General features: G+C 50.3%; 2 protein-coding genes across 6 annotated transcripts; both read right to left on the minus strand.

The window, feature by feature from the left end:
* Positions 1–60: 60 nt before the first annotated feature.
* mpv17 (mitochondrial inner membrane protein MPV17) lies at positions 61–11202 on the minus strand. Of its 3 annotated transcripts, none has more exons than XM_062467085.1 (9): positions 11109–11202; positions 10506–10590; positions 6816–6931; positions 5029–5121; positions 4357–4452; positions 1546–1578; positions 1396–1448; positions 480–562; positions 61–428 (listed from the first exon to the last, which is right to left on the minus strand). In XM_062467085.1, the coding sequence occupies exons 2-8, from the start codon at positions 10576–10578 to the stop codon at positions 493–495; spliced, it is 534 nt and encodes a 177-aa protein (XP_062323069.1). In that variant the 5' UTR covers positions 10579–10590; positions 11109–11202; the 3' UTR covers positions 61–428; positions 480–492. The 3 variants fall into 3 exon arrangements, with proteins under 3 accessions (XP_062323069.1, XP_062323067.1, XP_062323068.1); XM_062467083.1 differs by having other exon boundaries at positions 11055–11168; XM_062467084.1 differs by having other exon boundaries at positions 463–562; positions 11055–11168.
* A 156-nt stretch (positions 11203–11358) lies between these two features.
* Positions 11359–24138, minus strand: si:ch211-243j20.2 (uridine-cytidine kinase-like 1). Of its 3 annotated transcripts, none has more exons than XM_062467079.1 (16): positions 23986–24138; positions 22841–23037; positions 22312–22418; positions 21571–21741; positions 21206–21277; positions 19507–19696; positions 19349–19410; positions 16805–16824; positions 15483–15581; positions 15186–15279; positions 14901–14963; positions 14619–14741; positions 14151–14258; positions 13351–13507; positions 12945–13022; positions 11359–12852 (listed from the first exon to the last, which is right to left on the minus strand). In XM_062467079.1, exons 1-15 carry the CDS (start codon positions 24078–24080, stop codon positions 12946–12948), a joined length of 1635 nt encoding a protein of 544 aa, XP_062323063.1. In that variant the 5' UTR covers positions 24081–24138; the 3' UTR covers positions 11359–12852; position 12945. The 3 variants fall into 3 exon arrangements, with proteins under 3 accessions (XP_062323063.1, XP_062323064.1, XP_062323066.1); XM_062467080.1 differs by lacking the exon at positions 16805–16824 and adding an exon at positions 18557–18573 and having other exon boundaries at positions 23986–24137; XM_062467082.1 differs by having other exon boundaries at positions 22841–23010; positions 23986–24134.
* Between the last annotated feature and the right edge of the window lie 1041 nt (positions 24139–25179).

A 25179-nucleotide genomic window follows, 5' to 3' on the forward strand; every position in this document is an offset into this window, starting at 1 on the left:
AGCCTGATATGCTACACATAGGAGTCCTCGCGACCGTGTTAAGTAGCATCCAAGTCAACATTGACGATAAATTACAACTTTATTATTGAAAAGGATTTGTACATTTCAAAGCACTAGTTTCTACTACATTATTTATGCAATTGACTATGTATAAAACATTTAGCCTACTGTTATATACAGTAGCCTACATTTAAGACAACGTTGTTGGTAGGACTATTAACTTATTTGAGTAAACAGCTCTCAAACATCCAGAATGTGATTTTTTAGCAACACATCTGATGATAGACTGATGATAGACTAAATTAACAATTTATTCAAACTGCTCAAAGTTTGAGTTTGAATGTTTCATTACTAACTTCACATATTTCAGGACAAGTGAATGGTACACTTCTCCTCAACCGTCCCTTGAGGGAGAGGTAGGGCGGGGCCTGTGGTAGGGTGGGGCCTGTGGTAGGGCGGGGCCTGTGGTAGGGCGGGGCCTGTGGTGATCCGTCAGATCTTATTGGCTTTCCAGGACAGGTAGGAGTTCCAGGCCACGGCTACAATCTGAACGACAGCCAGTCTGTGAACAGGAGAACAGTACGTCACCAGTCTGTGAACAGGAGAACAGTACGTCACCAGTCTGTGAACAGGAGAACAGTACGTCACCAGTCTGTGAACAGGAGAACAGTACGTCACCAGTCTGTGAACAGGAGAACAGTACGTCACCAGTCTGTGAACAGGAGAACAGTACGTCACCAGTCTGTGAACAGGAGAACAGTACGTCACCAGTCTGTGAACAGGAGAACAGTACGTCACCAGTCTGTGAACAGGAGAACAGTGGGGGAGAGAGCGGGGCGCGGGGGAGAGAGAGGGGCACGGGGAGAGAGCGGGGGGCGGGGGAGAGAGCGGGGCGCGGGGGAGAGAGCGGGGCACGGGGGAGAGAGCGGGGGGCGGGGGAGAGAGCGGGGGGCGGGGGAGAGAGCGGGGGGCGGGGGAGAGAGCGGGGCACGGGGAGAGAGCGGGGGGCGGGGGAGAGAGCGGGGCGCGGGGGAGAGAGCGGGGCACGGGGGAGAGAGCGGGGGGCGGGGGAGAGAGCGGGGGGCGGGGGAGAGAGCGGGGGGCGGGGGAGAGAGCGGGGCACGGGGAGAGAGCGGGGGGCGGGGGAGAGAGCGGGGCGCGGGGGAGAGAGCGGGGCACGGGGGAGAGAGCGGGGGGCGGGGGAGAGAGCGGGGGGCGGGGGAGAGAGCGGGGGGCGGGGGAGAGAGCGGGGCGCGGGGGAGAGAGCGGGGCACGGGGGAGAGAGCGGGGCACGGGGAGAGAGCGGGGCACGGGGGAGAGGAGGGCGTGCGGGAGAGAGGGGGGCGTGCAGGAGAGAGGGGGGCGTGCGGGAGAGAGGGGGGCGTGCAGGCTGACCTGTGCTGCAGTGGAATGAAGTAGAAGTTGGCGATCTGGACGGGAGGCCACAGCTGAAAACACAACACGCACATCATACACGTACGTCATGTATAATACTAAGAAATATGATCATTGTAATAAACGGACAGTTTATAGGCACTAACTTACGTAGTAGTTGGAGATCAAGGCATCGGTGTAATCCTGTTGAACATGAGAAAGAAGTACAAACATGACATGAATAATGTGTTAATTTGGCACGTTTCCATCTAAACTTAGGTACGGGGGATTCGAACCTGAGACCTCTAGATCTGCATGACTAGCTCATTTCTCAATCAGAAGATACATACAACCAGAAACATTGTGTCTCTAACACACTTCTACATAAACCATACATACATCCCTCACATCTCTCCTGTCAGAATAACAGTCCAGCTGTTCCAAGGTTTGTATTATGTGTAAGGTTTTACCCCTGACCTGTTCCTGTCCATGTGTAGACACCAGCCCCCTGGTCTGAAACATGTCACATGTGGCTGTCCCCTGACGAGGTGACGATGACACGTTAACAACCACGGGTCAAGGAGTGCTCCCCCGGTGACACCCCGCCCCCCCACCCCTCACCTCTTCACACCATATAAACCCCATCTCCTGCTGGGCCTGAACAAGCCCACAGCTGTTAACCATCCTTCCTCCCTTCACCTTAAAGGTCACCAGACGGAGTGTAAAACACAATGTTCCTGAAACAATGTATTTTCCAATCTTTTGTTTGTTTTCTGGGGCGTGACCGGGTCTGATTACAAGTCCCATGCTGCTTCGTGGCGCAACTCAGGGACTCATGCCACCCCTCCCCCTCCCTTCCTCCCTGTTTTGAAAGATACATTTTGGGTCATTTTTCATGCTTGAATAATTACTTATTAAAACTGCGGAGACACTGGTCCTCTGAACGCCAAGTTCTACCCTGCAGCTGAACCACCAGCACCCAAACTAGGTGACACCTGGACTCAAGCTTTCTATATGCTCTATTCGCACGTCACTTTGGATAACAGTGTCAGACAAACGTATAAAATGTGAAATGTGAAAAAGGTTCCATCTGACCTAAACAAGGTTCCACAAGGTTCCCCCTGATATGAACAAGGTTCCACAAGGTTCCCCCTGATATGAACAAGGTTCCACAAGGTTCCCCCTGATATGAACAAGGTTCAACAACATTGTCGTCTAATCCCATTATTGCCTTTCACCCCACAGCAGCAGTGGCCTAATAGTGGCTTAATGAGAACATTTGTTTTCTGTCTTTTCTGACATTTAGGTGATTGGCCATTCAGCCTCATCTGAACTCGATCGCCTTCCTGACATAAATTATGGGACGAGAGAGTGAGAGAATGAAGGAGAGAAGGAGCAGAGGGGTGAATGAGCCACACCCCTTTCTATATGAGTCACTGGCCGTTATTTCAGCTCTCCATCTCCACCTTCCCTCCATCTCCACCTTCCCTCCATCTCCACCTTCCCTCCATCTCCACCTTCCCTCCATCTCCACCTTCCCTCCATCCCCACCTTCCCTCCATCTCCACCTTCCCTCCATCTCCACCTTCCCTCCATCCCCACCTTCCCTCCATCCCCACCTTCCCTCCATCTCCACCTTCCCTCCATCTCCACCTTCCCTCCATCTCCACCTTCCCTCCATCCCCACCTTCCCTCCATCTCCACCTTCCCTCCATCTCCACCTTCCCTCCATCCCCACCTTCCCTCCATCTCCACCTTCCCTCCATCTCCACCTTCCCTCCATCTCCACCTTCCCTCCATCCCCACCTTCCATCTCCACCTTCCCTCCATCTCCACCTTCCCTCCATCTCCACCTTCCCTCCATCCCCACCTTCCCTCCATCTCCACCTTCCATCTCCACCTTCCCTCCATCTCCACCTTCCCTCCATCTCCACCTTCCCTCCATCTCCACCTTCCCTCCATCCCCACCTTCCCTCCATCTCCACCTTCCATCTCCACCTTCCCTCCATCTCCACCTTCCCTCCATCTCCACCTTCCCTCCATCTCCACCTTCCCTCCATCCCCACCTTCCCTCCATCTCCACCTTCCATCTCCACCTTCCCTCCATCTCCACCTTCCCTCCATCCCCACCTTCCCTCCATCTCCACCTTCCCTCCATCTCCACCTTCCCTCCATCTCCACCTTCCCTCCATCTCCACCTTCCCTCCATCCCCACCTTCCCTCCATCTCCACCTTCCCTCCATCCCCACCTTCCCCACCTTCCCTCCATCTCCACCTTCCCTCCATCTCCACCTTCCCTCCATCCCCACCTTCCCTCCATCTCCACCTTCCCTCCATCTCCACCTTCCCTCCATCTCCACCTTCCCTCCATCCCCACCTTCCCTCCATCTCCACCTTCCCTCCATCTCCACCTTCCCTCCATCTCCACCTTCCCTCCATCCCCACCTTCCCTCCATCTCCACCTTCCCTCCATCTCCACCTTCCCTCCATCTCCACCTTCCCTCCATCCCCACCTTCCCTCCATCTCCACCTTCCCTCCATCCCCACCTTCCCTCCATCTCCACCTTCCCTCCATCTCCACCTTCCCTCCATCTCCACCTTCCCTCCATCTCCACCTTCCCTCCATCCCCACCTTCCCTCCATCCCCACCTTCCCTCCATCTCCACCTTCCATCCCCACCTTCCCTCCATCAGCATAAACACCTTGTCATTCTACTGGTGAGGTCTAGTTAGTCAGCTGGCCTGAGCTGAGAGGCCAGGGGGAGGGGGGGGGGGAGGGGGGGGGGGTCGCTTTTATCCCAAGTACCGGGCCGACTGGCGGAGGGGATGGGTGTAGCTCAGTGGTTAGAGAATTTGACTGCAGATCAAGATGTTGCAGGTTCATCACTTTGGATGAAAGCATTTGTTAAATTAACACTTTATTAAATTAGTTAGTCCTGTACTATACTGTTGTAGCCTCAGGTTAGTCCTGTACTATACTCACCCTCTCCAGCTTGTGGATGTTGTCCTCCAGGCTCAGCCCGTTCAGAGTCCCTGAGATCCCCAGGAACGATGCCAGGAAGCAGGGAGCAAAACATACCTGCACGCACACACACGCACAGACAGATTTAACACACCAGGAAGAAACAGGAGTTTCCAGTGGAACTCAGAGTGATCAGGATCCAGTCAGCGCTGCTAATGAAGCCAGTTTACAGTTTAGACAAAACACACCATCATCACAGCCGCCCCCACACACACACACACACACACAGTCCTACCCACACACACACACACACAGTCCTACACACACATACACCCCCAGTCAGCCAAGAGGACAGTGTGTGTGGATGCAGTCTGTAGGGGGGTGGACAACATTAAACTGGGTCTCTATTATAAGCCCTGGAATCCCTGTAAGGAGAAAATAGTGTTCAAAAATAGAAAACTGAAAATCTCTGTGAAAGAGCTTGCTGTCCTGCTGGGGGGAGGGGCGGGCGGCAGTATTGTCCTCAGGCTATTCAGATGCCCCAACATCACGTTAGCTTCCTGTTTCAGACGGGATTACCACACACACACATTCGCGGCCAGTGCTAACACACACATTCTGTTACACACACACACACACTTTAACACCCAACCCCCCCCAACCCCCCCCCCAACCCCCCCCCCACCCCCCCACCTGGTCCACCAGCATCTTCTGTAGGGCTGCAGTCTTGGTTGTCCCGGTGACGAGCCGGTCTAGAACCTTGTACCACCCTCCAATGACAGGGCCCTGGACACACACACATTTTTCAGACTGCATGTGAATGAATCCCAGATGATAAAGTGTGTAAAGATGTAAATATAAACGTGGTCAGGAATGCTGCCATCTCTGGTTGCTCATGGTATTACACCCCGCTACATCAACATCACAGACAATAGAGCTGTATGAAGTTAAGGAGATTACAAGTATAAATAAACTTTGCCTACGCAACTGTGACGGAACACAGCCCACTAGAATACAGGAGTGTTCCTCCGGGGTGTACAGTAGAGGACACACAGATCCCCCTCCCCCTCTCTCTCGTCACACTGGGTGATCTGGGATGGAGCCAAAAGTCTAACACACACAGTGAGGAGGGAGAAGGAAAGGAGGGAGGAGGGGAGGAGGGATGAGGGGGAGGAGGGATGAGGGATGGGGGGGAGGAGGGATGAGGGAGGACGGATGAGGGATGAGGGAGGACGGATGAGGGATGGGGGGAGGAAGGATGAGGGATGGGGGGAGGAGGGATGAGGGCAGGAGGGATGGGGGCAGGAGGGATGGGGGGAGGAGGGATGGGGGGAGGAGGGATGAGGGCAGGAGGGATGAGGGCAGGAGGGATGGGGGGAGGAGGGATGGGGGGAGGAGGGATGGGGGGAGGGATGGGGGAGGAGGGATGAGGGGAGGAGGGATGAGGGCAGGAGGGATGAGGGGGAGGAGGGATGGGGGAGGAGGGATGAGGGGAGGAAGGATGAGGGCAGGAGGGATGAGGGCAGGAGGGATGAGGGCAGGAGGGATGAGGGCAGGAGGGATGAGGGCAGGAGGGATGAGGGCAGGAGGGATGAGGGCAGGAGGGATGAGGGCAGGAGGGATGAGGGCAGGAGGGATGAGGGCAGGAGGGATGAGGGCAGGAGGGATGAGGGCAGGAGGGATGAGGGCAGGAGGGATGAGGGCAGGAGGGATGAGGGCAGGAGGGATGGGGGGAGGAGGGATGAGGGCAGGAGGGATGAGGGCAGGAGGGATGAGGGCAGGAGGGATGAGGGCAGGAGGGATGAGGGCAGGAGGGATGAGGGCAGGAGGGATGGGGGGAGGAGGGATGAGGGCAGGAGGGATGAGGGCAGGAGGGATGAGGGCAGGAGGGATGGGGGGAGGAGGGATGAGGGCAGGAGGGATGAGGGCAGGAGGGATGGGGGGAGGAGGGATGAGGGCAGGAGGGATGAGGGCAGGAGGGATGAGGGCAGGAGGGATGAGGGCAGGAGGGATGAGGGCAGGAGGGATGAGGGCAGGAGGGATGGGGGGAGGAGGGATGAGGGCAGGAGGGATGAGGGCAGGAGGGATGAGGGCAGGAGGGATGAGGGCAGGAGGGATGAGGGCAGGAGGGATGAGGGCAGGAGGGATGGGGGCAGGAGGGATGAGGGCAGGAGGGATGAGGGCAGGAGGGATGAGGGCAGGAGGGATGAGGGGAGGAGGGATGGGGGGAGGAGGGATGAGGGCAGGAGGGATGAGGGCAGGAGGGATGAGGGGAGGAGGGATGGGGGGAGGAGGGATGAGGGCAGGAGGGATGAGGGCAGGAGGGATGAGGGCAGGAGGGATGAGGGCAGGAGGGATGAGGGCAGGAGGGATGAGGGCAGGAGGGATGAGGGCAGGAGGGATGAGGGCAGGAGGGATGAGGGCAGGAGGGATGGGGGGAGGAGGGATGAGGGATGGGGGGAGGAGGGAGGAAGACTCACCACAAAGAAGAAACCTATGCTCATCATCCTCGCAGTCCGGGCCACGTTGTGATTGGCCAATCCTCGCCTCTCAATCACCTGCTGGGAGATGACATCACCAGCCCCAACCAGAGAGCCTAGAGGAGAGGGGGAGGAGGAGAATGTTCCCACACGGTTCCCACACGGTTACATGTCCATTCAAGGTCTTGAGGACCTAAGGTGACTATCAGGAGGAGATGAACAGGTGAGCTGCTATGCAGACCGTTATAAAGCAACTGCGACAAGTGTGTGTGTGTGTGTGTGCGTGCGCATGTGTGTGTGTCCATCATGTTGACAGAGCTGTTCCTCCTTTGAAGTAAATGTCAGTCTCCTTCCCTGTGCTGGTCATCGATCTGCTCTGCCTCAAACTAGCTCAGAGAGCCCCTTCCTCTGCCTCTCCTTCCTTCCTCTCCCTCCGTGTGTGTGTGTGTGTGTGTGTGAGGACTTCCTGAGGTCATGCAGGTTTTCTCCAGCCAGAGAAGCACCTCTTTAGAAGGAGCATCTTAATGACACACTGCAGCTCCTGTCTAGAAATGTCACCAGAACTCAAGACTGCTGGAAGAGAGACATCTGATGTGCTTTCATTCTCCCTCTGTCTCCTACAGGCACACACGCACACGCACACACACACACATAAAGAGCATGCACTTAGACACAACAGAAGACAATTGCACATGAGAAGAATAATCATCTTTCCTGGCTTAAGTTCATGTCAGTGTTTACAGCTTTCAAGTGTTCAGAGCCTGAAGTGTGGCCTAACCCTAACCCCAGATCTGGTGAGGGACTCTGTCCTCAACACACACTTTCAGCACTGTAAATATCACACACACACACAGTTAAAAACTGTAAATGTTCATTCAGAGAAATTGTCTTTCAACCTTTCTGGCGAACAGCCCCCCCACTCCAGGTAACCTTTACAAAACCTTAACAACCCCACATAAGACCAGGGCTCCGCCCAAACGACCTTCTATCACCTACTCATAAACCCAGGAAATAGAGCACAGTGGTTAGAGCGTCTGACAACAGATTAAGAGGTTGCAAGTTCAAATCCAGATGTTCCTTGTTTTGGATAAAATCACCTGCTTAATGAGAAAAAACGTGTTTGGTTCAGAGCAAGGCAGCCAGGGACTCTGCCCTTGGAGGCCGGAGAGCCAGGGAGAGGCAGGGGAGGCTGGAGGCTGGCTGGACGCAGCCTAGGCTAAGTGCTGCGGTCTGGGGAGAAGTTGGCAGCTGTCCCCCTGCTGTCCTGGCTGGTCCAAAGGGGAGGGAGAAATGGAGGAGAGAGAGGGGACAGAGAGAGGGGGAGAAATGGAGGAGGGAGAGAGAGAGGGACAGAGAGAGGGGGAGAGATGGAGGAGGGAGAGAGAGAGGGACAGAGAGAGGGGGAGAGATGGAGGAGGGAGAGAGAGAGGGACAGAGAGAGGGGGAGAGATGGAGGAGGGAGAGAGGAGGAGAGATGGAGGAGGGAGAGAGGAGGAGAGATGGAGGAGGGAGAGAGGAGAGATGGAGGAGAAATGGATCCAGAGCGTTTAGCTGCTGATGATGACAGCCTAACCTGGTCCTGACTTCACTACACTGTGACTTTGAGATGTGTACTGACACTGGACTCTTCCTTCAGTCATCCCTCGCTCCCCCCCTCCCTCATCCCTCCCTTCAGAAACACTGCAGAATCTTGATAGAAAGCCTTCCAGAACATTGATGGAAGCTTTCCAGAATGTCCGCAGCAGAAATAACTAACTGGATTATCACACACACACACGTCCATTTGCAACAAACAAGACTACAGCAGTAAACAGACTTCTAAACAAAATGACGTTAGTGCTCATGGGCCAATCGGCATGGCTGTGACTAAGTTATTGGGCGGAGCCTATCCTCAAGGAACCAATCGTCCCTTCACAACAAGCCAGGGTGTCGCCTGATGTGAGACATGCTACAGAGACAGTTCCTGTGTGTGTGTGTGTGTGTGTAGCAGGGGGGGAGCGTGTGTATAGGGGGGGTAAGGTAAACTATCCAATAATAGCATCCAGCCTTCACAGGAACCACATTGGGCCTGGCATCTTACCAGGCTTTGTCACCGCGGTAACGCAACACTGAAACACGACATGCTGTTGACATTCTCTAAGTGAATCATTTCCGGTCACACACACACACTTGTCATCTAGGAGCCCCCCCAGAGAGGCAGAGTGAGGGGGAGGGGGGGGAGAGTGTGTGTGATGGAGGAGGAGGGGGGGAGTGTGTGTGTGTGATGGAGGGGGAGGGGGGGGGGGAGTGTGTGTGTGTGATGGAGGGGGAGGGGGGGGGGGGGAGTGTGTGTGTGTGATGGAGGAAGACACAAGTGATGCAGGGTGCAAGGTGAGTCAGGGTGAAGTAGCAAAGTTATAAGATAAGATAAGTTATAAGATAAGAGGGTTTAAACAGCACCAACACTAGACAGCATGTCACTGTTCAGCTCTCCAGTGGGTCAGGTGACCTGTGACCCCAGACACTGATGGGTCAGGTGACCTGTGAACCCAGACACTGATGGGTCAGGTGACCTGTGACCCCAGACACTGATGGGTCAGGTGACCTGTGAACCCAGACACTGATGGGTCAGGTGACCTGTAACCCCAGCCCTGTAGAACTGTTCTTTACTGCCATCTTGTGGGACCTCTTGATCTGCAGTCAAATTCAAACTATGTAATGATACATAAATGTAATACCTTCACTGACAACTACAAATACATACATGAAGATTTGATTGGATGTCCTGCCTTGCCCTGCCTTCCTCCTCTGACCAATCACAGCCTTAGCAGGGCCCCACGGAAACATTAGCGGTACAAGTTACACCGTCACTGAGTCAACAGGAAGCAGAATGAGGTGATGTTTACATACCGGCCGGCCGGCCCCTGTTTTAGAGCCCCCCCCATCCCTCCCTCCCCCCTCCCTCCCTCCCCTCCCCCTCCCCTCCCCCCTCCCTCCCCCCTCCCTCCCTCCCTCCCTCCCCTCCCCCCTCAGAGGGGTAAACACTGGGAACACTCTCTGAGATGGAGTTGACCTCGCTGTTCTGGGTTTCAGCCCAGCACAGAGAGCGTTGGAGGGAATCTGGGGGAGTTGGCCAGAGAGGTGTGTGTGTGTGTACCTGCTGTGATGGTCTGGACAGACCAGGGGTGTGTGTGTGTGTGTGTGTGTGTAACTGCTGTGATGGTCTGGACAGACCAGGTGTGTGTGTGTGTACCTGCTGTGATGGTCTGGACAGACCAGGTGTGTGTGTGTGTGTAACTGCTGTGATGATCTGGACAGACCAGGTGTGTGTGTGTGTATCTGCTGTGATGATCTGGACAGACCAGGTGTGTGTGTGTGTCTGTACCTGCTGTGATGATCTGGACAGACCAGGTGTGTGTGTGTATCTGCTGTGATGATCTGGACAGACCAGGTGTGTGTGTGTGTCTGTACCTGCTGTGATGATCTGGACAGACCAGGTGTGTGTGTCTGTACCTGCTGTGATGATCTGGACAGACCAGTTGTGTGTGTGTGTCTGTACCTGCTGTGATGATCTGGACGATGATCTGGACAGACCAGGTGTGTGTGTGTGTCTGTACCTGCTGTGATGATCTGGACAGACCAGGTGTGTGTGTGTGTGTCTGTACCTGCTGTGATGATCTGGACAGACCAGTTGTGTGTGTGTGTCTGTACCTGCTGTGATGATCTGGACAGACCAGGGGTGCCTGATCATCAAGGCCTGGTAGGATCTCCACAGGACAGACATTATTACCCACCTCTGCAACACACACAGCTTATTAGATCATTGTGAAAAAAGCAACAATGCAAGCTTAACCTCTGGTCAAATGCCATACTTAGTGGGGTTTTTACTCGTTACGTAAGTTCCAACATGCAATGCCCTGCGCGAGACGTGCTCCATCTCGAGGATGCTGTTAACTAATAACAGGCACGTGCCCAACTCCACAACTCTACGCATTAGCGAAATGTTAGAACATGAACATTAAAAACACGTTTTCAAACAAATACTACCAAATATGTCTATACTATGAGATATAAAGCCAGGTCGGCGTGTCAGAGTCCTGTCAAGCCAACTCATCAGGCCGGTTTTCTGGCTCTACTTCTTGAACTGGAGTTGTTACACTTATGCAACAGCAAGTACGTATCTCTAATAAAATAGTTCGTATTTAGTAAAACAACAAGAGTCTATCGTAAGATGAATAGTAACATGTCTAAAGGTCTCACCCGGTTGTACTGACACCGATACAAAGAATAAAATAGAATAAAAGTGTTACATGCCCGTTTCCTCCGGTCCAAACGAGAGGCAGAGGAACACCGGGCAACACGTCACTTCCACTATAAACACGCAGTATGGTGGAGTATGTCGCCCGCTGGTGGTGCAAAAATACATCGGTCTAACTTTCCCCATCAGAAGCATCTTAAGTCCTTGAGTGTTGTTGAAGGCCCAGTCTGTTTACCTGAGTTTTGTAGCGTGATGAAGGACGCTGATAAGAAACTGACGAAGGCCATACGGAAACGCGTTCAAGAAAAACGAAACATTTCAGTTTATATTATTTTATTGTTTCAACATAAAATTGTAACATGGAAATGTTTATGTATTGTGTGTGTAAAGTTGCATCTGGGAATAAGGGTTATAAGCTGATTTGTTTTATATACCATCTTGCCCACCCACACCGACACAACGTTTTAGTTTTGAGACCAATCTTAAATGTAACTGAGCCGTTTTAGACAATGTAACCAAATGATCATGTGCAGTTCCAGTAAGAAACAAAAGACAGTTCTAGAGTCTGACGATGCCGCGGGTTAGCCCCGTACTTTACCGAAAAGCACTCAAAGAAATTCCAATAAGGCGGTTTTTCTTCCGGGTCTAAACTAAACCAATATGTTGTAAACGTTGAAAGTTATTTCTATAGAAGTACCGGTCGTCACATTTTCATTTACATTTGAAGACTGTAATAAACATCTACTCTTTCGACATTGGCAAGGAAATAATTTACAGTGGAAAATAAAAGCATTCAAGTATATCATCCAGAGAAATGTCAGCAAAGTCATTAATACATGGAGGCGCCTCCTTTCATCGCCCAGATTCAAGTCTACATTCTTTTACCACACAAAGATGGCAAAGATATCCCTTTATTAGTAAATACTGCCCGAGTCTTCCCCCCTCAGCTAAGACACCCTAGGATCTGTGAAACCCTGTGGGCCTCCTCTGTGGGCCCGTCTCAATACTCCACAGTCCTCTGTGGGCCCGTCTCAATACTCCACAGTCCTCTGTGGGCCCGTCTCAATACTCCACAGTCCTCTCTGGGCCCGTCTCAATACTCCACAGTCCTCTGTGGGCCCGTCTCAATACTCCACACTCCTCTAGGTGGTTTTCAGTGATCACACGCGAGCTGACAGATGGACGCTTTGCAGCAGCAAACTACTGATGGTGTCAAAAGCAGTGAGATAATAAGGAAGCCCATTTATATATTTGAAAAAGGTCTAGTATTCATTATGTCGATCTTAAACTACCAACCTAAAATCCCACTGTCACACCAGACCGGAGCTAGACCACATGTTCAGTGATGAACAGCCTTCAATCTCCCTGCGTTTTAACATGGTAAGACCTTGTCACCATGGTTACAGTGCTTAACACTATAGGACCTGGTTATTATGGTTACCTTGTTTAGGACCTAGTCACCGTGGTCTCTCCATGGTTACATGGGAAAACTGGCAACAAATTGCGTAACAGTACCAGACGCTCCCACACACATTTTTCATCTTTCTCTTTCTCTGTCTCTCTCTGCAGGTGTCACTGATGGGGAGGGGGGAAGAGAGGGGGGAGGGCAGGAGAGTGAGGGGGGAGGAGAGGGGGGAGGGCAGGAGGGTGAGGGGGGAGGAGAGGGGGGAGGAGAGGGGGGAGGAGAGGGCAGGAGGGTGAGGGAAGGTAGACAAGGTTTCAGTAGCAGACATGGCAAAGTGCTTGTATAATGAAACACCCTTTTTTCTTCAATCCCTCCATCTTTCCTCTCCTCCATCCTTCAGTAGTCCATCCCTCCATCCTTCAGTAGTCCATCCCTTCATCCTTCAGTAGTCCATCCCTCCATCCTTCAGTAGTCCATCCCCTCATCTTTCAGTAGTCCATCCCTTCATCACTCTCGTACCAGTCTGAAGGTGCGTCTGTACCAAAGTAGCGGTCCCCAAAATTACCTTGAAGGAGAGGAGGAGAGAGCAGAGCAGTCAGTCATGTTGTCATGGTTACTGCTTCTCTGTAAGTGACAAACAGATGACCTGCAGTGAAATAGATGACTCAACACCCCAGTCAGAATCCCAGCTGATTCATCTCACAGGCTGTCCTGAACGGCTCACAAGACGGAACACGTCCTCTCCTGATGAGGTCATCAGCCAATGACACTTCCTCAGTGATCATTCATCACAATAACAAAGAGAGAGGGAGAGAGGGGGGTAGAGAGGGAAAGAGAGACAGAGAGGGGAGGAGTAGAGAGAGAGGAGAGGGAGGCAGGCAGGCTGTCCTCACCGATGCCAGGGATGATATGGAACTGGTCGTTGACCTTCTTGTCGACGGCCGTGGTGATGATGCGGACCCTGGGGAAGGCGTAGGCCACGGAGTGGACGCCCATCTCAGCCATGAGCAGAGACAGCAGGAAGATCTTCTCCTCCTGGACATCATGGTCCTGAGGGGGGGCAGAGAGAGGGGGCAGGGAGAGGGGGCAGGGAGAGGGGACAGGGAGAGGGGACAGGGAGAGGGGACAGGGAGAGGGGGCAGGGAGAGGGGGCAGGGAGAGAGGGCAGGGAGAGGGGGCAGGGAGAGGGGGCAGGGAGAGGGGACAGGGAGAGGGGGCAGGGAGAGGGGGCAGGGAGAGGGGGCAGGGAGAGGGGGCAGGGAGAGGGGGCAGGGATAGGGGGCAGGGAGAGAGGGCAGGGAGAGAGGGCAGGGAGAGAGGGCAGGGAGAGAGGGCAGGGAGAGGGGGCAGGGAGAGAGGGCAGGGAGAGAGGACAGGGAGAGAGGACAGGGAGAGGGGGCAGAGAGAGGGGGCAGAGAGAGGGGGCAGGGAGAGGGGGCAGGAAGAGGGGACAGGGAGAGGGGGCAGAGAGAGGGGGCAGGGAGAGGGGGCAGGGAGAGGGGGCAGGGAGAGGGGGCAGGAAGAGGGGGCGAAGTTGAACATACCTCCAGTTTAGACACCATGGACCTTGTCCACTGTTGACTATGTGAACTTGCCTCTATTTACATTTCGCAAGAGGTTAGGGGGTCTCTCAGTGCGTGTGTGCGCGTGCGTGTGTGCTTGTCCAGAAGGACTGGTGTGTTCCAGGACCCACCAGCAGCACCCTGACAGCCATGAGAGCAGCTGCTCCGGTGGACACAGTGCTATCCATCAGGATCACATAGTCCTCACTGATGTCCCGGGGCAGCCGGAGGTAGTGCAGCTGGGGGGACAAGCACACGTCATCAGGGATGTGTGTGTGTGAGAGTGTACCTCTGGTTCTCCAGTGTGTGTGTGTGTGAGAGAGTGTACCTCTGGTTCTCCAGTGTGTGTGTGTGTGAGAGAGTGTACCTCTGGTTCTCCAGTGTGTGTGTGTGTGAGAGAGTGTAACTCTGGTTCTCCAGTGTGTGTGTGTGTGTGTGTGTGCGTACCTCTGGTTCTCCAGTGTGTGTGTGTGTGTGTGTGCGTACCTCTGGTTCTCCAGTGTGTGTGTGTGTGTGCGTACCTCTGGTTCTCCAGTGTGTGTGTGTGTGTGTGTGCGTACCTCTGGTTCTCCAGTGTGTGTGTGTGTGTGTGTGCGTACCTCTGGTTCTCCAGTATCATGGTTGGTCTGTATGAGGATCTTCCCCAGCCGTATGTCTTTACACACAGCCATGAGAGCCTGCTCCATGGTCTCTCCTGCCCTGAGGATGGACACACCTGTGATCTACACACACGCACACGCGCACACGCACGCACGCACACACGCGCACACACGCACGCACGCACACACACGCACACACGCACACACTTAAATTAGTTCAACTGCTTTCTAAAATGACATTTCCTGAGCAGCTCACGAGCCAGGGCGAGTGGTGGGACTTACTCTCTGGCCACTGAGCCTCTTCCCCTCGTAGAAGGCACCCTGGGGGGTCTCCACCGACACAGGCTGGAGGGGGCAGGCAGGAGAGAGAGAGGAGACTTGTAAGTTTAACTAAGATTTTGTAAAGCTGTAGCAGGTGATCTTATACAATAAATTCTGAATGCTCCAGCTCGAGTTTGATTGAGGGGTTTCACAAAATATGTGTTTGTGTGTGTGTGTGTAGGTGTGTGTGCGTGTAGGTGTGTGAGTGTGTGTGTGTGTGTGTGTGTGTGCGCAGGGCTAGCCCACCTTGAGGGGCAAGAAAGAGAGAGCGTGTTCAATCAGAAGTCTCATTAGTCTCTTGGAGTAAAAGATGAACTCGTCACGATTCGTATCCTTGTTCCTGTCAGAGGCAGTTATTCACACATTGTTAGGGTATGACAGACATATAGACACAGATATATACAGATAGAGACGGAGAGACAGAGAGAGACAAAGAGAGAGAGAGCGAGAGACACAGAGCGAGAGACAGAGAGCGAGAGACAGAGAGCGAGAGACAGAGAGCGAGAAACAGAGAGCGAGAGACAGAGAGCGAGAGCTCGTCACCTGATGATGGTGTGCATCCCCCGGACCTGAGGTGTGCTCTCCATGACACTGAGGGTCTCTGGGAGAGGCTGCCCCTGGTGGGCCGAGGCCAGGGCCGACCTGCCATACACACACAGTCAAATTACTGCCCCCCGGTGGACAGACTGCCATACTGCAGACCTGCCATACACAGTCACAATACTGCCCCCTGTTGCCAGACTGCAGTACTGCAGCCATCCAATACAGACTGCGCCTGCAGCTGTGGGTTTTGGTGTCGTTTGATAAAGTGGAGCCACAGAGCACACTGAAGGGCTTTCGGTCCAACACAGTGTTTATATCTGATCCTACGTTCCCCGTCCCCCCGCTCTCTGATCTAACATGACTGGGTGGGTGAAGCTATGAGCCTCCACATAGCTGCTACCAGACACACCAGACCTTGGGTGTTCTGAAGGAACTGAACTCTAATTTAGAGTCTCCAGCAACACTAATAGTCCCATGTTACTGTCGGCTGCGTTGTCACATGGTAGTTAAGATAACCTTACAGGTAAAGGAAGAGCCGGGCACCTGTGGCCCCCCAGGAACCAGACTGACCAACCCGGAGGAAAACACCCAAATATTGATATTCGAGTGTTCTTGGGATGAGACATTAGTGGCTGTGTGGACACTGAGCAGAACGGCAGAAGGAGGTTATTCTGGCAACAACAGCACGGTGTCGTCTGGTATGTTCCAGAATCCCATCACACTAGAATCCAGTATCACTGGAAAATTATACACATTTTAATGTATAACATTTACATTTAAAATATTAAATTGTATACATTTTGATCTATAATTGTATTATATTTGTATACAATTATATTTGTTATAATCTGTACATTGTATTAATTTTAACATTTATGATCATTTCAATCTATTAAAATGTATTAATTTGAAAGTATATCATTTTAATGTGGATGTGTTATACGTGTTATAAATGTGGATATGTTGCATGCAGGCCTAAATATCTGCTGACCTGGTGTGTGTCAGGAAGTCATATTACATGTTATTACAATGAAAGACACTGTTATGACATGTTATTAGCGTGGGTATAACACACTGTTGTTGCCAGTAGAGGAGTAAGATATGCACACTGCCTTACTACAAAGCACAGCAGCTGTTCTGAACCAACACAACGTGAAGCAGCCAGTCAACAACAAGGATTCACTACAAACAAGCAATCGGTTGCAAAAATATAAACAATCAAAAGATAAAGAAAACAGCCTGTCAGCAGACACGTGAGGGTAACAACATAACGCCAAAGAGGGATTCTTGATATTCTAAACTTAGGTAGGAAGATGCCTCACATGTCCCAGCGCTGTTTCCTCTGCACAACATAAGGAGGCAGACGCCAAGGAAGAGGAGAGGGAGGAGGAATGAAGAGAGGGAGGAGAGAAGAAGATCGCCATTAGAGAGCAGCACAGCCCCTATCCCTGGAGTAGCTGAGGGGGAGGAGGAGGAGGGAGGGGGAGGGAGGAGGAGGGAGGAGGAGGGGGCGTCCAAGGCTCTGTGCTGCAGGGGGAACAGTCCAAATCTGTGTGTGTGTGTGTGTGTTAGAGCCCGACCGATAAAGGACGATGCCGATATGAATATTTGGTGATTTAAAAATCCGCTATAAAATTTTAAACAATAAATAAATAAAAATCTGAAACGCGTAACCAAACAAACTGATTTCCTAACATGAGTTATTTGTAGTTTACATTTTAGTCATTTTTAGCAAACACTTATCCAGAGCGACTTAGAGTAAGTACAGGGACATTCCCCTGAGGCAAGTAGGGTGAAGTGCCTTGCCAAAGGACACAACTTCATTTTTCAAAGACAGGAATCAAACCGGCAACCTTCTGATTAATAGCCTGATTCCCTAACCGCTCAGCCATCTCACTAAAATAATATGATAATGCAGTTTAAAAATAAACTTGTTTGTTTTATTGTCACAACAGAACAGAGGAACATCAAAATATATAAAATATATAATTTTGATAAATACAATTTATAAAAATACAAACTTAACCCTTGTGCTGCCTTCGGGTCACATGACATTTATTACACAAGGCATTTATTTTAACCCCGACGGTTAAAATAAAATGCTTCACTTTGTTTTTGTATGCGGTAAAGTTGTCGCAATACGACGGTGGGTCACAATGACTGATGGGTCAGAACGACCCGAATAGAACACAAGGGTTAAGATATGAAACTTAAAAGTCCTTTGAACAAAAACACATACAAACATTTTTATACAATTAATTTATCAGCCATTATAAATGCCGATACCGATCGTTTTGAAAATGCTTAATAACGGCCGATAATATCGGCCTCCTGATATATCGGTCGGGCTCTAGTGTGTGTGTGCACTAGGGTCATCTGATAATCAAGCAGTGAATCACAAGGTGTGGTGAGGTACTTGGTTAATGAAAAGGTAATGTTACCTCTCAATGCCAATCCTCCAACACTAACTAGATGCTAAATCTAAGTAGTGTAGATCAGATTTTAACCGTTTTCCGGATGTAAATAATCTTCAAAACAAATGATAAATTATTACTGACTGTGCTTGCTTTGGACACAAGGACAGGCAGATAGTCGCTCACGATTTCTCAGTCAGCAAAGTGATGCGTGTGATAGCCTAGCAGTCTCTCACTATCATTTATACACGGTATAAAAGGTGTCTGATTTACAACGGCTGGCGGCAGAGCTGGGTGGAGCCGCAGACCCCCCCCCGCCCCCCCGGGGACAGCATCCTGAACATGTGGAGGTGAAGGCAGAAGGAGGCGTGGGCAGTCTTGTAGCTCTGCACACGCAGGACTTATTCTGGGATGTATGAATCACAAGGTGATCGTACTGTCCTTGTGGAAACGGGTTGAACGTGTTCGCATCATCGAATATATGGGACATAAAATAAAAAAGTGAAGTCTGTGTGACGGATGTCCTACTGACAGACTGAACACTCTCCTTCTGTCGCTCCTGCTGCCTCAGCTCTGGGTGAAAGGAGGGAAACCAGAGGCAGAACAAAGAATAGAGAGGAGAGAGAGAGGGAGAGGCGGGGGGTGTGTGGGCAGTCATACCTTACTGTGATCTCACGCTGGGATGGTTAAAGGGGTTCAGGGTACAGCAAGTATTTCATTACACACATACACACACAGGAGAGAAATAAAAACCATGAAATGAGACAAGCATTCAATGCCTCTTTCCACCCCCCCCCCCCTTCTCCCGCCCCAAACACACACACCCTTTAATGAAGGGAGTCCAGACAGACCCATCAAGAAGTGGTATTCATGCTGCACCTCAAGCTCCCATTAATCACACACACACACACACACACACACACACACACACACACACACACACACACACACACACACACACACACACACACACACACACACACACACACACACACACACACACACACACACACACACACACACACACACACACACACACACACACACACACACACACACACACACACCATGCCACTGGCTATGAGAAGCACTTCTATTCTTCCTTTCCATTATCTCAGATGAGGCGTGGGCCAGTAGCCTTATATTGTGTGTGGTGTGTGTGTGTGTGGTGTGTGGTGTGTGTGTATGGCCTGTGCTCTGATTCAATAACAGGGATGAGTGCACACATGGGTATTCAACTAGACGTCTCTCTGAGGCTGTGAACACTGAGATGTCCCCTTATACATTGTATTCATTCAGCAGATGCCTTCATCCACAACGACGTATAAATAGTGAAGGTAGAAGACACAGCGGAAAATCAGGAGGGGGAGGTTCCATGTCTGGAGGGGGTGTGGTCATGTCTGGAGGGGGCGTGGCCATGGCTGGAGGGGGCGTGGCTGTGTTGTCCCTTACCTTCTCCAGCTGGCTGTGGACATGCTGCACAATCAGGTCCAACGCTACAAAGTTCTCTCCCCCTTACAAAAACACACAACACATGAGTACACACACACACACACACACCACGAGTACACACACAACACTTATTCTCTATCCTAGTGTTCTCCCCTCACCTCTGGGCACCACAATGTCAGCCACTGGTACTGTGGGTTCTATGTACTGCTCAAACGCCGGCTTCACAAACTTGTTGTACTGCTTGATGACCCCGTTGATGTCTCGGCCGCGCTCCGAAATGTCCCTCTTCAAACGCCTTACCAGACGGATGTCTGAGTCTGTGTCCACAAACACCTTCATGTCCAGCAGCTGTGGACCGCAGGGGACACGTCACTGATACGCTTCAGAGAGTTGGGTGTTAGGCAGACAGGCAGGCAGGCAGGCAGGCAGACAGACAAAACAAATAGGAAACGTAAAGGAGACAGACAGGTAACTAAAACCCCGTTGCCATCACTGCTCCAGTACCGAGCTCAACATGCCTTCATCACAGTCAGGGGACAGGCAGCGCTAACATGCTTCAGGAGAGCTAGTTAGACAGAGAGCAGGGGGGGGGGGGGAACAGGAGAGAGAGAGAACAGAAGTGTGTGTGTGTGACTAGATATTACTCAAGAATGCCAACGAGCCAGTCAGCCTGCTGTAAATCTACTCGTTACCAACCGACCAACCAGACAAAGCGGTGCTGGGTCAGCAGAGCTGTCGGCCTATAGGAGTAGGCGGATGAGGAGTGTGATATGCATGACAGCCTCTGATAGGTCACAGACCTCAGCTCTACATCACAAAACGCCATTCTGGGAAGGTGCGTGTGGCATTTGTGCTTGCTGGACCCTTGGTATTAGGGCTGGGCGATATATCGAATATTAGCGATAATATCGCAATAATTTTGACGACAATGTAAAATTTTGAGAGAAACACACAAAGACACCGTTTGTGCCCATGCACACAAAGAGCACAAACTATAAACTGCACTCGCACTCTCTTTTGCTCTTTCTTTGTCCTGTCACATAAGGACGTCTGCATGAATTGTTCCATGTGAAGTCCATTTTGTCAAGTTGCAAGTACCATGTTATGGCAACTGCTTAAATTTGCACTACACATTTTGTACTTTGAAACAATAGCGGTTATATCTTTTTATGCGTATTATCTTGTATTTGTCTGTCTTTTGCTGTGTTTTGTATTGTGCTATGGACCGTTTTTTGTGTGTCCCGAAAAGAAATAATAATAATAACTAAATTATTTTTGTTGTTTTCTAATCAGGGCAAAATAAAACATTTTATTTTATGCAAATGCAAACTTATCGAGATGTATATCGAATATCGTAAACATTTTGACAATATCGAGATATCATTTTTTTTTATATATATACATCGCCCAGCCCTACTTGGTATATAGCCTATGTACAGTGTGTAACTTGTTTGAGGGCCAAGAACTGAGATGTTTACAGCAAAGGTAAATACATGCTTAATGACCCCCTTTATAGAAAAACAAGTCTGCCAGCAAGCCACAACAAAAATGATTTATAAATAAAACTACAAATTAAATCAAACTAGATCATGGTACCTTAAATAAAGGGGATGTTCATATTATGCTCATGTGAGAATCATGTTTATTGAAAACAGCAGATTAAACTGTGTCCTCCGAGGCTGTTTGTCGAGGGCCGTCCTCGCTAACTCAACAGACACAGATTGAGGAGAGAGACGTGCCAAAAGAAGACACACGTTTAGATTAAAGTGCAAATTTAAGCCTCAATGGAGTCCAGACTTCCCTAGATCTGGGTGAAAGGCTCCAGTCTTGAGGATCTCACTCCCGTCTCACACCCACCTTCAGAAGCTCTTTGTTGGCAAAAGCCAGAATCCCCTCAAAGATGACAACATTGGCTCCATACACAGTTTTCTGGAGAGAGAACACACACATCATTCCTACAGGATGCAGAGTTTGGTGTGTGTGTGTGTCTGTGGCAGTGTGTGTAGTTTGGTGTGTACGAGTTACCGTGGTAGAGAGAAATGATTGGCCAGTGCCCTCCTGTATGTCCTGATCCCAGTAGACAGAGAGGTGACCTCTAACCTCACAGGAGAAGGGCTGTGAAGTTTCCTACCCCACAGAGGTGTGTGTGTGTCCATTCTACCCTTTCCTAACGAGTGACACATGTCATGTCCCCAGCCCCCCCACACACACGCGGCGCTCACCCAGTCTTTGCGCCGGCAGTGGGAGGTGAAGTCGTAGACGGGAACTTTCACGCTCTTGCCCTTCTTCAGCTTCCTCAACACCGTCACCAGCAGCTCAAAGTCAAACGCCTCCGGGTGGTCAAAGTTATACTCGTTCCTCGAGGCCAACTCCTGCTCCTCTCTGGTCAGGACCTGGCAGGGGAGGAGGGGGGAGGATGAAGGGGGAGAGGGGTGGATGAGCAGAATGAACATACGAGATAGAGAACAGCAGAGTAAAGTAGAGTTGTTTACTAATTAAACAGTGTTTCTCTATTTAACAGAAAACATTGACTCCTGGGCCCAACCCAGCTAGGGATTATTTCATTAGTTCACTTATCTGCAAGGGCATTGAAGCAATTAAACCTCCAATTAGGATTAATGACCAGTCTCTTGGGAACACAGATTACAGCACTGCCTCAAGGATCAACTCAGCAGAAGATAATTTACTGCTAAATATCTCATAATTCATACCAATATGATTGATATTGTGAAAACAACCATCTGAAAAGGCTACAGAGTTGAATATATGAAGTGTAAGGCAGGCAGAGTCAGTGTAGGTAAATTGTAAGGCAGGCAGAGTCAGTGTAGGTGAAGTGTTAAAACACATTTCATGAACTTTACTTGAGGTACGATCAACAGTTTCTGTTATTGTACTGGTCCTGGAAAGACTGTCCCATCACAGCTACCTAGGCCGTAAAACCAGCACACCCAGAGCTACTGTACCTTGTAGAAGGAGTCCATGGAGAGCAGAACCACCCAGGGAACATCGAGGGCTTCTATGATCTTATTGGCTACGGTGGTCTTCCCAGAAGCACTTCCTCCACACAAGCCTGCAACAGGAAACAGGAAACATGTTTTTAGAACCTTTTATCCAGTGTCTCCATGTCGACCCACTGAAAAAGCGAGGGGTAATGCAACACATCAAACTGATTAGATTCAAAAATGCTGACTACACAACTCCTTATGAGCAGTCTATATACACTACAGCTGCTATATACACCAGATACAACAACTGCTATATACACTAGATACTACAACTGCTACATACACTAGATACTACAGCTGTGGAGATGTCTGGCAACTCTGATCCTTGACACCCTGCTGTTCTTCCTACATGCACTCTTTGTATGTCGCTTTGGATAAAAGTGACTGTTAAAGAAAATCTCTCTCTCTCTCCTCTACCTCCTCTGGTTAATCAAACTTGTGTTTTGGGGGACAAATAGTCCATGGAGACAGATCGAAAATGTGTCACCGATGACGAAGGCCTCTTTGAAGGTGGTGCCGGTGACGTTGTACCAGGGCGGGCGCCCGGCCGTGTAGATCGTCCTCTTATTGGTCCTCAGCAGGGGGGGCTCGGTCTTGCTCTGGCTGGTCGTCCGTTTCCGCGGCGACAGAGAGGATGTCAAAGGGCAGTTGAGAAGGCTGTCCAGGGAATCGTCTCCGCTTCCGCTGCCACAACGTGTGACACGGAGGAGCAGAGAAAACAGACACAGATTACCTCAAGAAACGAATCACTGTCATCAAAGTTGGTACTGGGCCTTGAGCAGTCAGGTAGAAGTGATTTCATACAGGTTTAATCACTGATGTCTCGCAGTGACGTCGACGATCATATTCACCATCAGAAATGCCTTTTTAGCTCACGCCCGTCCCACTATGCGACATGAGCAGTTTAAATGTACTAAACATGTTCTGAGGAGAGAAAAGAGGATGTCCATACACTTTTGTACGCCTCTTGTATGTCTCCACAGTGATGTAGCTAGCTAGCTACAGTGCTGTCCGTGTGAGCGAGGGAGAGACGGCAAACCTCGGCACATCTCCCCAGGAAATCACACGGCTGCCCGGCCAGCAATGGGGAAAGTACTCGCATGAGTAAGGCTGTCATCATTTGGTCGAAAAGGCGTCTGACTTGAGTGACAAAGTCAATTATAACAACAACTGAGTAACAGTTATCAAGAAGGTCAGAGTAACACATAGTTCGTTCCCACCATCAATGCCACGTCTATCGGCATTTAATCATCAAGGCATTAGACTAGCTAGCTGCCACATATCCAAGTTGTGCAAGTAGTAGCAAGCTAGCTAGCAAGCAATCTGGTCAAATTGATTCATTGTTCCGCACTGACATTTCGTGATTCAATTTAGAGGTATGGAACTTATCCTAGTATCACTAACTTAAAAGGATTACTATATAGCTGGTTTAATTGCTCAAATCGGTTTTTGCCAATGTGCCACCTACCAACATAGGTAGCCTAGCTATACAGTACTGGCTAGCAAGCTACTTGGCTAGCTAACGACGCTACCTAGCCACCCATAGACATATATATGTCCTATGTAGCCACCCGTCTCATCCGTTGCTTTCTCATTTAGTCAGACACCGTTTCAAACTCCCCAGATAAATACCTGTCTGATCTGGGCACAGATCTGTCGTCTTCATCAGCTTTCTCTGTAGGCTGAGTGCCGACATCGACGGCAGCTTGGTTCATTGTCAGAGCCATGTCTCCATCTCGTACTACGCGGCGCGGTTTACATGTGAGAAGAGCCAGCGTGCCGACGTCACCTTGTTGTGTAGGGAAACTTCAGAAGCGGGTTACCGCTGCGTGCAACGGACGCATACCGTCAACTTTTAGTCTGATTTCGAGTCAAGAGTTTAGCTGGGGTCGGAGTTGGAAATGTATGTTAGGATACGTACACTTGATGTGATTGTACGTAGACTATAGGGTAATATGAAGATGCAACTCTTCAACTCCTTGGATTAAATCCCTAAATGCACATGACGCAGATGTAGCCTGCATTACAGCGAAATTGACCTTTTTTGTGTGTCTGTTGTATTGAGATGTTGTTGTACGACGTTGGAGGCTAGGCCTACTTGGATGTGATTGATTTGATCATGTTACAATATTGCATAACAGCGCAACAATATGAACAACAACATAATTTATTGGCGCCCTGCAGAGTGCGAATTATACAATGATAATCGGGGGGGGGTCAACTTCTTCTCCAGGGCGTAAAGTAATATTTACGATTACAGGTAAGAACGATATATAAATGTATCGACCCCCCCAACCTGTTGTTTTTACTTCTTTTGGGGGGGTCCAAGTCTTAATTAGGGGGGTCAAACCCCCCCAAGCCCCCCTGTAATTCGAACCCTGGCGCCTTGTCTTAAAATAATACAGCACGAGCAGTGTAGAACTGGGCCCTTCTGGGCTACTATGCATGGTATAGGCCCTTTATGTAAATACGTCGCAAATCATGCTATACGTCGCTTTTGATATAGGTGTCTGCTTAATGAATAACTGTTTATAGTAAACCAGGGTCCATTACAGTAAGCTGGCCTGCTACAGGCCATTTAGTCTACCTACCTGATGGATACCATACTTTCTACTCCAATAATCTAACGTTTTTATAAGGCTATAGGGTTTTAAGCAAGCAAATCCTCGTGATTTTGATTTCATAACTTCCGTTCATGTCATAGAAATCAAAGGCATGCAGTTTGGCCAATCATTAATGTTAACAAAATAGACTAGGTGGAAGAATCTTTTTTTTCAACGGCCAATATTTCATCGATTGATTGTTTTTCTTTCACACTCATATTAG

Source organism: Osmerus eperlanus, chromosome 8, assembly GCF_963692335.1.
Source record: "Osmerus eperlanus chromosome 8, fOsmEpe2.1, whole genome shotgun sequence".
NCBI classification, from domain to species: domain Eukaryota; kingdom Metazoa; phylum Chordata; class Actinopteri; order Osmeriformes; family Osmeridae; genus Osmerus; species Osmerus eperlanus.